At 37.5% G+C, this 14169-nt stretch overlaps 1 protein-coding gene across 4 annotated transcripts in view; it reads right to left on the bottom strand.

Moving 5' to 3' along the window:
- The window catches only part of LOC134225986 (RAC serine/threonine-protein kinase), an 87296-nt gene that overhangs the window by 20451 nt on the left and 52676 nt on the right, over positions 1-14169 (bottom strand). For all 4 annotated transcript variants that reach the window (XM_062706468.1, XM_062706466.1, XM_062706469.1 and 1 more), the window contains one exon: positions 9598-10464. In XM_062706468.1, the coding sequence (XP_062562452.1) occupies positions 9598-10128 (531 nt within the window). In that variant the 5' untranslated portion in view covers positions 10129-10464. The remainder of the gene's footprint in view (positions 1-9597; positions 10465-14169) is intronic.

Genomic DNA, 14169 nt, shown 5'->3' with positions numbered 1-14169 from the left:
ACCACACCTCCTACCCAAAAACCATAACATCGCGACCAAGAAACCACAGGGTCGACTCTCTACATCTCGATGTTCTATATCTCGATATCTCTCCCTATGTCGATGGTTTCCTCAGTCCCTTCAATCTACAAACATTTGGGCTTTCTACATCTCGATAACCTCCCTATCTCGATATCTCTCTATCTTGATGTGTTCTGATCATATTTTGTTCAGAATTCACTCTTCTTATGTCAATATGTTCAAATTTTTAGGCTACTAGACCATCTTTGGACAATAACAAACACATCAACAACAGGAAACGACATTTATTTTGTTGTCATTTTTCATGGCAACGAGCTTTTTTGAATCTAGTACCCATTTCAATTTTGCTTCTATTCCTCGATCTCTCCCTATCTCGATGGTCTCTTCAACATCGAGATGTGGAGAGGCGACTGTATATATCAAGATAAGGATAAATTAGAAAATAAAATAATTTCAAAAAAAAAATTGTGTAAAAAATATATTGGAAGATCGAACTCAGAACCTCGAGATCCGCTGGCCTAAACGCTAGCATTTGTACCAATTTAGATCTGTGAAAATTGTACACTATAACGCTATGACATGACAAACAAATCAGAGGTAACTTTGCCTTCATTCCGTAGGTTATCTATTCACTGCATTGAGCTTCATGACCGTCTTTAATGTATCCAGAGAGGGCCATTCTCTGAAAAACATCGTTCTCGTTATACATGGTAACGAAACGGGCTCATTCAACAAAGAGTCATACCGCGCATGGCTTGGGACGTAACTAAACCAGAGACAAGCAAATAATGTACTCGTCCTGACAACGCGGATTTGTAAGTAAACGAGCCTATTGCGACTGAATGATACTGCAAGTCAAACGTTGACTTTTATTGCTTGACTATGACTATGGAAGGTAACCAATGACAAACCTAGACCTGTGCGCCGAAGTATTTGTGAACGGTGGCGGCGTAAGGCCATTTTTACACCGGCGGCGTCGGCGGCGTCACGCCGTAAGCAATATTCGACGGCGGCGGCGTGAATCGGCGTGAATAATTTAAAGCTGAGAAAAAAAAACACGCAGCAAGGCCTATCATGCTTTTATTGTATTTTAGGTTTTTGTACAATTGATTGCTACACCCTATAAGTCGGGTGAACATGCTTATAGCTTGTATCTCCACAGCAAAAGTTTACATTACATCCTCCACTAGGATATTGCCGCATCACAGCACATAAATTCAGTGGAAAGTACTTCAGATATAAATCCAGATATTCGTTTGGAAATTCCTCAATATATTCCTCAGAAAAATCGAAAAAAGAATTCGGTGAACTTATTTAGAATTACCCTATGAATTCCTTCAGAACTTTCTCCAAGAATTCTCTTGAAAATTTATTCGGGTATTGCTTCGGAAATTCTTCCCAAAATTTCATCAAAAGCTCCTTCAGAAATTTCCTTGGAAATTACTTTAGGGATTGCTTCGGAAATTCCTTTACAGAATCTTTTGGGAATTTCTTCGGAAATTCATTCGAAAACTTTTTTAGGAATTAGGACTCGCTTAGTCCTGAATCACTCATGTAGTTTCGCCTCCGTTGAGTACGACAAGCGAGCTTTTTTAGGTAGTGTTGTACTTTTTACAATGGCGCGAGTCCTCGAGGGTTAAGAATTCTTTAGAAAATACCCATGGAAAATCCTTCATGAATTTCCATCGGAATACCTACGGACACTGTTTGAGGAATACATCCAGAAATCCCTTTAGGAGAAAGCCTTCGGAATTTGATTTAGTTTTTTTTTAATTCCTTTAAGAATTTCTTTTAGGAATTTCTAATAGAAATTCTTCCAGTAATATCTTAAAGAATTTCTTCGGAAACTCTAAGAAGATATTTTTGGCATTCTTTCGAAATTTCCCTGTGGAATTTATTTAGAACTTTCTCCAGGAATTCTTTCTGAATTTCCTATAGGAATTCCTTCGAACATTCTTCCGGAAATTCCTTTAGCAACTCTTCCAGAAATTCCTGTAGAACTTCGAAATTTCTTCGAAAATTCCTTTATAAATTCCTCCACATGAGAATTTTTTCCGGAATTATTCTTGTATGAATTTTGTATAGTTTATTGAAGGAATTTCCTAAGGACCACCTGGAAGAATTTCTGAAAAAAATTAACTCCTGGAGGAATTTCCGATTCAATTCTTGAAAGAATAACCGAAAGAGAACCGAAAGTTAGAAGATTTTCTAACAGTATTTTTAAATGAATTTCTAAGAGGTGAACCAGGGCTGAAAAGCTCTATAATAAATTTTGTTTGACTATTATCGGCTCTTTCAGTCATATAAGTATCACATCAACTCTATAATAAAGAATAAAAATAAATAAATGAATTTCTGAAGGAATATCCGAAAGAATTCTGAAAGAAATTTACGAAGATTTACCGAACAAATAGCTATTGGTATGTACACATAAATTCCTATAGTTCTCCAGGAATTTCTTCGAAAGTCCGGACAGTAGTAAAACAAACTCAGTTTTGGCTCAGTCTAGAATCAAGACTACATGCCAAGAACAACTCCCAAAATAACGAGATTACAGATATTCGGATATTCTCAAGAATTCTTTGGGAATTTCCTGCACGAGTTCCTTCGAAAATTTCCACAGATTTTTTTTTCATAAATGCCTTAAGTGATTCCCTAGGAAAAATATTCAGGAGTTAATTCGGTAAGTCATCAAGAAACTCATTCTAAAATACCTTTAAAAACTCCGACAGTAATCCGATCATGAATTTCTTCAAGAAGTCATTTAAAAAACTCCACAAATGAAACCAGGTTGTTCTTTTAAATTTCCCTAGAAATTGCTTCGGAGCTTCTTAGGACCGTTAGAAATTTCTTAAGGAATTCTTCTGGAAATTCCTTCAAAAATTCATATAAGATTCATGCTGACCATTCCATAAAGAGTTCCCTTAGAAATTCTTTTTTGGAATACTTTTAATAATTTCTACTCATCTACATGGGTACACTTCCCCACAGTTGTAATGGACTCGACGTACCCATCTTCAAAGAAGCCATCCCTCAGAAAGCTCAAAAAGGATTGCGAATCTATTTATTAATATGTTGGATTTCATTGCTGAAAGGAGATTCTCTCTATCCCGCGGGCTTCGCGTAAGTGTCTCTGGCTACGGGTCCGCCACTTCCGTTTCTTGCCCTTCGCACAGAAGTGCAATGAAAGCAGAATGATAATTAAATTCGATTGTGCTGTTGGGTGGAGCCGCAAGCAGAGCAAGACTCAAGCCAGGGTGATGTATAACCACATACATATTTACATAATTTTAAAAAATTCTACAAAATTCATTCGGAAATTATTTTAACGATTCCACTGGAATTTTTCCAGGTATTTAAAAAGACATTCCATTCCCTCGAAAATTAATCTAGTAATTCCTTCGGAATTTCCAACACAATTTCCTTCCAAAACTGTAGGACGAATTTTAAGATATCTACGTACGAATTCCTAGAGCAATTTCCAAAGGATCTCCCAAAGGAATTTCTGACATACTTAAATTTCTTAAACAATTTCTTTGGACATTCCTCGTAGAGTTCTTTCATGATTTTCTACAGAGATTCCTTCAGAAAATCATCCAGAAATTACAACAGAGATAAATTCAGAAATTCCTCAAGGCTCTAAGAATTTTCCTCGCATATTCCTTCAGAACTTCCTCCAGGACTTCCTGGAAATTATTTCAAGAAAACCAAGAAATTTCTTTTGAAATTGTTTATCGAAATAAATCGAAACAATTTTTTTAAACTATTCTAGCAATTACAAGGAAGAGTGAAGGAAATTTGTTGGTTGTGCTCCAGCTCCAGAAGCCAAAAGATCAATTTTGCATTCGCATATCATGAGGCTAACACAATGATACTCCATGCCCAGGGAAGCAAAAAAAATCATACCAGACTGGGAATCCATATCCAACATTCATTATGCTGTTAATTTGTAGCCGCGTTTGTACACATTTAATTTTTTTTCCGGGATCTCAGCAATTTTTGAACTTTTACCGAGATTCGATCAGCCGAGCCCCAGCAAACGTGTTTTTTGCCGAGATTTCTGTCAAAATTGCTGAAAATCAGCAAATTATTCGTCGAAAACCAGCTAACAAACGTTATTTTTGCTGGGATATCAGTTTTTATTTTGCTGGGTTACCAACTGTGTGGAATTTGCCGAGCTGTATAAATAAAAACTGAGTGTATAAGCACTGGACCAATTAAGATATGTAACATTCCAACCTTTAAAAAGATGGTGGACCACCCAATGCGACCAGAATGAGTTTATTGCACATGAAGTTACATATAAGATTAGAAGTTAATCGCCACGCTCATTGACTTGTAGCCAAGAAGTTTTTGGATGACCTAACATGTAACACGCCAATGCGAGTTAAAGTGACAGGGATAAAAGTAAACAAATTTGCTAAAGGTATAATAGCTATTTAATTAATGCTTGATAGGTTGCCTGGGTTCGGCAGATGCAAACGCATTGCATAATGTGATTTTTGTGTTAACCAAACATCGGCGTGAAATACGAAATTCGGCGGCGTGGAGCCAACCGGCGTATGGCGCGCCGCCGACACCTTGACCGGCGTCGGCGTACGGCGTACAGAACAATTCGAATCATTGCTGATTTCGCTCTAACAATTTAAAAATTGGGTGTAACAACCCAAAGTTATTCTTTTCAGTGCTTTGCCTGTGTGTAGACGAGGAACCGGGAAAATAATGTTTTGTTTGCTGTTACACCCTTTTCAAATGTTGGTCCAAGTCTAGAGTTAACCACAAATAAATTGAAGAATCCGTTGGGCGAAAAAACATTTTTGCATCTGCCAATATTTTGGCATCCATCTTCTCTACCACCTTCATGTTTCAGCGATAAGCCAGCCTGACCTTAACCAGAGAATTATTTTGGATTTGATTACATATTTCTATTATAGCTATACATCCTGATCTTATTCAAGATGAGTAAGTAAGAAGAAATGAGGAATAATAAAAAAGATTGAAAAGAGAATCGGAGACGAGCCAGCCTCGGGCTGCAAGTCTCTTAAATAAAGACAAAAAAAAAATGAAAAGAGAAGGATAATGTAAGACAGAAGAAAAAAGAAAAAGCAACATTGCAGAAGGAAAACTAAAGAAAGAAGAAATAAAAAGAAAGAAGAATGATGGTAGATGAAAGGAGCCTTTACACGGTTGGAAGTCATTAATTTCTCGGTTAACCCAAACTTTCACAGCTTTTTAAATACCACCTGAATTTTCTTCGATTTTTTGTGATTTTTTTCGTGGGGTTAACTCATTGTTTCATTGACGCTGAAGGTCTTAAACGACTAAAACCAAACCGTGTAAAAAAAAAACCTGGGTGTAATGAAAAAACCCAGATTAATCCACCTAGCGATGGTGATGCCTTTCTCGTGCGTTATAAAATGAAATACGAAAAACACATTAGATATGATAAGAAAATTATTTTGAGCTTTTTAGTGGAATGTCTTCACTTGTCATAAGACGAGTTTATACCATCCCATTGAATTCCACCACTTAATTGCAACCAAGCTACCACGCCAAACCCGATGCCACCAAAACAGTCCATTTTCGCAATTAACTCTTTCTTTTCATAAAATATTGGTCCTGAGAAGAACCAATTTTCTTTTCACAATGCTCCTTTCCAACTAACTGACACCACAATTTGTAATAAATTTTCAGCATCGGCACTGGCGGTGCGGGATCGCCACAGTACTATTTTTATGGTCAACCCTTGCTTCATATGAAATGCTGGTTCGTTGAGGTTGAATGATCTGCAGCAACACATCGAGCACCACCACCAATACGATGGATTTTCTTTGAAAATGTTATTAGCACCTCCGTGATGCTGTGTCCACTCCGCTGCGATCGCTTTGATGCGTCCGCTCTGTGTAAAATCTTGTTCAAACTGAGGATTAGATCCAAACCCGCAAGTGATTGATTTTTGATGTCTGTGCTAGTGATGCATGTACGTGATTGGTTAGTTTACTTATTTCTGAACTTTTTATCAATTATCGATAATAAATAGTTTAAAAATAGTATTTTCTTATAAATACAAAGAAGCGTTGACTCATCCTTGCTCGAATGGTCCAGAAAAATTGAAAATCCATCGAGAAACTCTCAGCCGTTTAAAGTCTTAATAGTTTAAAGTCTATCATATTTTCGTGACGGTCCCCGATTTTCGCAATCGTAAAGTGTACCCCAATATAGAAAACACAGACGTAGTCCTACGTCAAAAGAACAGATTTTCTTTCCACAAATCGCTTTGCTAATCACTGATAGAAGAGAAACAATAGTCTGAGCATTGCGTGGATATTTCTCTTGAGTATAGCTATTTTCGGCGACGGCCAGCGCATTCTAATCCATAGTTTTTAATAGTTGGGGAAAATCTTAAAGAGTTCGTCGATTGATTGATACCAAAATCTTGAAAATCGGTACTTTTCGTGAAGGTCTCAAATTTGAATATGCAGAATTACTATCTTCGCAAAGGACGTTACCCTACGTCAAAAATTAGCCCCCCGTAGTTACGCCAATGAGAAAATTATCAGTCTTTTGTAGCAATGAGTGTCAAATTTTGTTGGATGTGGATGTTATTTATTGGTTTTAATTTAAAGTGACGTCGTTATTGACTTTAACTTTAATATTAACACAAAAACATGTACAATTGGAATGGCCTTTTCATCCAAAACTGTACATAACACAATTATTTGCATATTATTCGGTGATTCAATAGTACACAAAATAATGTTAATTAACACTCAAACACGCGTGCTGTTGTATTTTGTACAAAACCAACGAAAACACATCTCTTATGGTACACTACAAGAAGGAGCTTGCATAAGTGTTTCAGGACAGTGAGCGCCCTTAACGGTTTCTAATCATGGTTGTGCATACACATTGAATATTGGTGGTACACCCAACCGGTGGATGTTAGATTTTCTGTATAAGACCTGGACATATGCGAAATTGTTAGATTCTTATGCAAGTAAAAATAAGAGGTTGTGGGTTCATGTTAATATTGGGCTTATAAAGGTATCTTATACTACGGTTTCTTTCTGTTCAGATACATTAATTCCATTATAAAGACATTTTAAGTCGTTGAAAACATGACCTAATCTCTCCCCTATTTGGCTAAAAGTTTTGCTTTATATTGTTCTCAAGACTATGGCTTTTCAATTTTAACCAATTTTATAATTTCGACCTTTTGCCCTTTCCACATTTTGTCCTTTCGACTTTTTGTCCCTTCGACATTTTGAGCATTCGACCTGTTGTCCTTCGACCTTTTGTCATAGATTCTGTGGAACTACTCTGCCGTGAGCTCTGCACTCTATATGAAGCCGATTTATCTTGGAGCAATTTTTCGATGCTCTCAAAGAACAAATCCAAAAGGGACGATCAGAATACGCCGGTCTCTTAGTATGTTTTTAATAATCCTGCCATGAAGCAATCGAGAAGAAACGATTCCGAACACGACTAAGTCGAGTCAAGTACGAGACACTGAAGACGGCCTTACTGTTGAGGTCGAAATACGTATCTGTCAAGATACAATTAAGTGGTGGAATTCAATGGGATGGTATAAACTCGTCTTATGACAAGTGACATTAGATATGTCAAAATAGCACTTTAGGGAGAGAGATTTTATTATATCCATCATGTATCATTTATTAGCGTTCATTGCAATGCATTACAGCAGAAAAAATACACTATTTGTACACATACACACACACATACATACATACACATGCATACACACATACAGCCATCACCTCAATTCGTTGAGCTGAGTCGATTGGTATATAACACTAAGGGTCTCCGAGCTCCTTCTACAAAAAGTTCGTTTTTGGAGCGGTCCTATAGCCTTTTCGTATAATTAGTATACGAGAAAGGTAAAACATGAAATAAGAAGGAAGAAAAATTCAGGAAGAAGGAAAAAAGGAGCGACAAGAAAGAAGAAAAAAGAAGGATGGAGGAAGAAGAAAAAATTACTTCTTACTCGGCCGTTCGGTCTAATGGCTTGATACCATGCTTCAAAGAAAGTTGTAAAAGTCAGTAAAGAACTAAGTAATTATAAAATTACTTAAATAAAGTAATACAAAAAAAAGAACAAAATATTTTTTTTGTCCAGTTTAGCAGAACTTCGACCCATTGTAGCGGAGAAGTCGGAAGCTGCAGCTTTAAAAGGTACACTCTGAAAAATCTTCACGTCATATTTACCTGAAAACAAATGTGGTTCTCATCCACCATACTTTTCACGTAAGAGTGACCTGAATGACATGCAACCTGAACAAAGTTTAGCTTCGTTTAGTTACGTGATTTATCCGGTGAATCTGACTGGATTTTCCAGTACTAATGACGTAAAGTTTGAAAGTAGTTACGTGTTTGATCAGGTGAACCTTACGTGAATTCTACGTACCGGTTACGTGAACTTTTAGTGAAAGCTACATGAAATCAGGCAACCACTACATGGTTTGAAATATATCGCAAAAATGTTTTTTTTTAATGAATACAAAATAAGTTAGTGACGCCCGCAGCCGTTAAACGGAGACCTCTACGCATGTTGATGTGTTGAAATGCATTTGATGCAGAACGTTGTTTTTATCAGAACGATGTTATTATTTAGACAGAGAATGCTGTCATTCGGCCATTACGCTTCGAAATTATCGCTAAAACACTGTTGGAGAACAAATCAAAGTTACTGACGAATATCGAATGGAATTTATCAGATTTGTTGAGAAATGATGAAACTATTCTTTCTCGGAAATTGCTGCTATTTCCGCTGTAAAATCATTCAAAAAGTAGTCCACTCTTGGAAGACTAAAATCTGGAATAACATTTCAAATTAACGCTATCGAAAAACTGTAATTTCTATCTTCATGTAGCTTCATCTTCTTCCATATCACTACGAATCTTATAAACTTCATCCGACTTCCGTTGATATTTTTTTCAAAATCCCCGCCTAGTTGCACCTGAAATATTGCATACTTCTGCGAAGCCTAAATATGTTTAGGTTATGTGTCATTCATTCGTACGTGAGTGTCAAGTCAATCTCACGTGAAAAGTATGGTGGATGAGAACCATATTTGTTTTCAGGTAAATCTGACGTGAAGTTTGTTTACAATGCTGTTTTCCGCAAATGCCGAAGCTGCAATCACACGAACACAATCTCACTTAAATTGTTTACGAGTACATACAAACATATTCACCATGATTTTTAGTACAAGTTACGTGAATTTCAGGTGAACATTACTAACATCACGTAACAATCGTCGTTTGTTCAAGACAGATCAGTTACGTGATTTTTCACGTGAATATGACGTGATGATTTTTTAGAGTGTAGAGTTGTGTGGATTTCTTAACCTTGGGAAAAATATTCAAACACTAGTCCTAACTTTGATTTAATAACAACAGACTTTCTATCAAAAATATAAAAAAGTAAATGTTCAATTTGCTTTTTTTTTAAGTGTCAGACGCTGCATTTTAGATTGGTTGGTTGGTTCTGTTGAAATTGGGTTCTGAAAAATGCTTCAAAGACAAATGATAAATAAGTTTGAGGTAGGTACTTACCACTTTCTTTCTGCCACTGATTTTGCCAGTTGACGTGCCTTGCACTGAGAACTTTTCAGTCAACAATTCGTCCTCGGCAATAGATGCCATCTCCACATCCTCGTTCGATTGGGATCCCTGGTAGGCTTCCGCTTCCGTCAGTCGATTGGCAACGCTGCGAATCGCCTCTACCCATTCCTGACGTTCGCGCTCTTCTTCCACATGGAACATACGCTCGATTACGGTGGTCCACTGTAGGCCACGGATGATGAAAGTAAATGGCCGCGGTCTATCGACGGACATGATTTGACAACCGCGTACGGTGAAGTTGTTCGATGGTTCTGCTTGGAACGATGCATCCGGTCGATTTTTGTACCCCACTAATGTTCCGTCGTCACGTAGAATGAAGTAGCGTGAGCGCCAATTTTTGATGTGTTCGCCTCGCTTGTACAGCCAGCCTTCTTTCACGATCAACGCTGCTGACGGCTGGATGACACGTGCAGGCTGTGTAACCGGCACAGCCGGTGGTTGGATGTTGTCCGTTGTAGACATAATGATCTAATATCTGGTTGTGTAGTACTTAGGTGCAAGTCACTCTCTAGTTAGCCCTTGTTGTTGGAAAAGTCACAGTTTAGAGGTATGTCGGATTTATTAGGTCGTATCGTTTCCGACGATGACGACTTAAATATCGTGTTAATTCAAAGCCCTCGCGTGTACACTTGTGCACTTTCACCGATCTAAGAAACAAACGCTACCATTTGCGAGTGCGATGAGGACTAACTTGAACTTCTCTCCTTTCGTTTCAATCAACGGTCGGCGATATTTCTGCTGCTTGCTACCGTCGCAGACTCACTGTGTCCCGGTTGTTATTGTTGTTGTTTTTCGAATCTGTAAAGCAAATATTGAATATTGTTTATTAAATCATCGTTTGACGCGAATGAAGAGAAGTGTTGAATGAAACCGGATTAGTACGTAAGCGGTTGGCAAATACAAAGCCAAACCAGACGCGGCTCTTCTATGTGATTCCCATTCAGCAAGTTATTGACGAGACAACCAGACATGAATGCCATATCAATGGGAAAGGTGTACCCTGAGCGATCGTTAATAACTTATTCCCGTGATAAAGGAGGCACAAGAGGAAGAGCAAAGTCAATTAATCAACCAAGGTTTTCCAACCATGTATAGACATAGTTTGGGAGATTTGTGTTTTGGATTGGAGTTTTGGGGCCACATCATTCAGCGTCGACATGTCTACACAAAACGGGAAATGAACCGCATTTTTACGAGTAAACAAGACAAATCATGGCCACGAGTGAACATTTTTCGAGATTACAGAAATATAATAAGAAAATTATTTTGAGCTTTTTAGTGGAATGTTTTCAGCTGTCATGAGACAAGTTTATACAATCCCATTGAATTCCACCACTTAAGTGTGGAATGAAAACATTCCACTAAAAAGCTCAAAATAATTTTCTTATTATATTTCTGTAATCTCGACACAACTCGTCTTGTGACAGGGGAGACATATAATGTTAATGTTACATTACATCAATAACTGGGACATTGTCACCTCGAAATTACCATTTTTTGTTTATATAATGAGGATGATGATACACAATAGGTCCAGGAAAGTCTTCAGCATAGATTTATTTTTAAGCTGTGTGTTTATATCTACAATGAATGGTGCTGGATAATATGCGCAACTCAAAAATAATATACGAAATATGCCAATATGTATATTAGGGTGGCTCAAATTAGTATGGGAAAAACTTTTTTCAATTTTTTTGATGGGCCGCCCCCTTATTCGGTTCTATTTGATGCCCTGATGCTCTGGACAAAATTTCAGCCAAATCGGTCAACGTTTGGGCAGTGCTAAACTCCTTGGAAGTTTATATGCAAAAATGTATGCAGAAACATCCCAAAACAGTGAATTGCAGTTGGACGGCACAACTTACGATGAAGAACTATGATACTCACTCAGATCTTGAAGAATTTAATACAGAATGCTATGCAGAAAACCGCGAGAAGATTAGAGTTTGCCCGGCTAAGTTATTAGCATTTCTCTGAAGTGGGGTTTGAGCAAATTTCGTTTCTTTTACCTTTGAAAAGAAATAAATTCACCCCTACAACACTCCAGTAAAATGCTAATATCTTTGCCTAAAAAACTCTAATCTTCTCGCGGTTTTCAGCATAACCTTACTGTATTTAATTCTACAAGATCTGAATGAGTATCATGGTTCTTGATCGTAAATTGTACCGTCTAACTGCAAATCACTGTTTTTGGATATTTCTGCATACGTTTTTCCATATAAACTTCAAACGAGTTTAGCACTGCCCAAACGTTGACCGGTTTGGCTGAAATTTTGTCCAGAGCATCAGGGCATCAAATAGAACCGAAAAAGAGGGCGGCCCATCAAAAAATTTGAAAAAGTGTTTTTTGAGCCACCCTAATGTATATGGTAAGACACCCAGAAATCGCCCTCACCCCAGTTTACGCCCACCAATTTTAAAATCTTCATTTCTCAGAAACTAGTTGTTGAAAGCTTAAGCTTAAGTTCAAGTTTTATTCTAATTGTTTGATAATTGTATGGATTATAAATGCATGGATTAAGTAAGACACCCAGAAATCGCTTTTATTATAATTGTTTGATAATTGTATGGATTATAAATTGTATAGATTATAATAATTAGAACTTCAACTGTTCCAATTAGTTTTCGAGAAATGAAGATTTTAAAATTGATGGGCGAAAACTGTGGTGAGGGCGATTTCTGGGTGTCTTACCCTACTTAAAATGACTATACTCATTATCATTAAGTATATTCAGTGATAGTAGCGTTTCACGCTGAAAATTTTAAACACCGAACAATGTACTGCTAGACAAAGTTGTAGAGGAAACACCATAGATCACATTTAGGAATTCAGTATCTGAAATGGGTTATTGGTTAGATACTAATTGAAAATAAAGGATAAGTTCAATATCTGCCCTTCAGGTGAGGGTAATGGTTTGCCACAAGTTTTCACTAAAACAATTTGAAAATGTTAAGTGACTTTAGTCATTTGAGAACAAAAATAATATTGTTACACAAGAAAGCTCCTTGTCCTTGTCGAATGAAGCTTGTTGCACTTGAAACGGTCATTGCACACTACACTCATACCGACAGTAGTGAAGTGATAGACTTCTGCCCAGCATTTTGAGCTGCGTCGATCGCTATATATGAATCATGTTGCTATGAATCTGTTATCAAAAAATATTTTTGGAGTGGAATTATAGCCTTAATCTGTTTAGTGCGAAAAATTCAAAATTAGGAACGGAAATACGAGGTGCTGCTCATAAATGAAAGTTTTCTCGTGGCTTAATTGTCATAAACTCACAAAAATGCGTACGTTTTCAAATATATTACCTTAGCGCTAATACTTCGCGAGTTCCTATCAGTCTACATAGGTAAATATTCTACGTAGAAGCAGTGGAAGCAGCTGGTCTCTGTCAGGAATGGTTTTGTTTGGTGCGATCAATTTAATTTTATGATTCGACTTTCCCTTCCGATCATGTCCTCGTATTCCTAGTTTCAGTATCTGTTGTTCGTATCGAAACCTCACCCAGAAAAGATCTTTCAATTTAGTTAAGCCATAAATATCTCGATCTTTGTTGTATTTGTACAGTATGGCCTCTACAGCAAAAATACGAAAAAAAAACAACGGCACTTAAATCGGCGGCGGTGGTAGTCCCAAAATAGAACCAGACGGATGCAGTCGGTTAGATCATAGTAATGGGGCTGCGAGACGGTGCCATAGCCAGCGCCAACGGTGACAACAACAGCACTGCTGCTGATGTCTCGAGGGATGATGTTTAAAATCACTACATGCACAGAAGGCAGCCGACCAGACGGATGACCTATTCAACGTTTGCAAACACCGGTTGCGATCCACAGTAGCGGCCGGCGGCATTGTTGGCGTTTCTGTCAAACTGATTCACACAATTTTAGACCGGTGTGAGGGCCCATCTGTAATGGGACCTGACTGGCGCCGTCAGCTGCAATGAAACCGACACCTTCTAAACTCAGTTTCAACTACATAGCTTAGTCGCGATCATGGTTGAATTCGCTACTTACATAGCTTACTTGACACAACAAGTTCCTTTTTTCCGTTTATACATGTTGTTTCATCCAACAAAGGCCCACTGAATTCTGTGTTACTGTGAATCAACATGCAACATGCATACTCAACATAGGATACTCTAAATAACTGTTATCGGCAAATTAGGGTATAATTGGATGTGTTGTGAGTCACAACACATCCAATTATACCCTAATTTGCTGATAACAGATATATAATATCTCCAGAATTCCATGGTCCTAGTCCATGGACATACCAAGAAACTACGTTGAATTTCTATTTCAGGCATTCCTAACCTGTCAAAATCGGATGATATTTGACATAGTCACAAGTTGTGACTATGTCAAATATCATCCGATTTTGACAGGTTAGGAATGCCTGAACTAGAAATTCAACGTAGTTTCTTGGTATGTCCATGGACTAGGACCATGGAATTCTGGAGATATTCCGGGATTTGAAGGACGGTTTAAATCCGTAAA

The sequence above is a fragment of the Armigeres subalbatus genome, chromosome 3 (assembly GCF_024139115.2).
Source record: "Armigeres subalbatus isolate Guangzhou_Male chromosome 3, GZ_Asu_2, whole genome shotgun sequence".
Classification (NCBI taxonomy): Eukaryota; Metazoa; Arthropoda; class Insecta; order Diptera; family Culicidae; genus Armigeres; species Armigeres subalbatus.
Note: the sequence above shows the minus strand (reverse complement) of the source record. Positions and strands in the feature narration are given on the sequence as shown.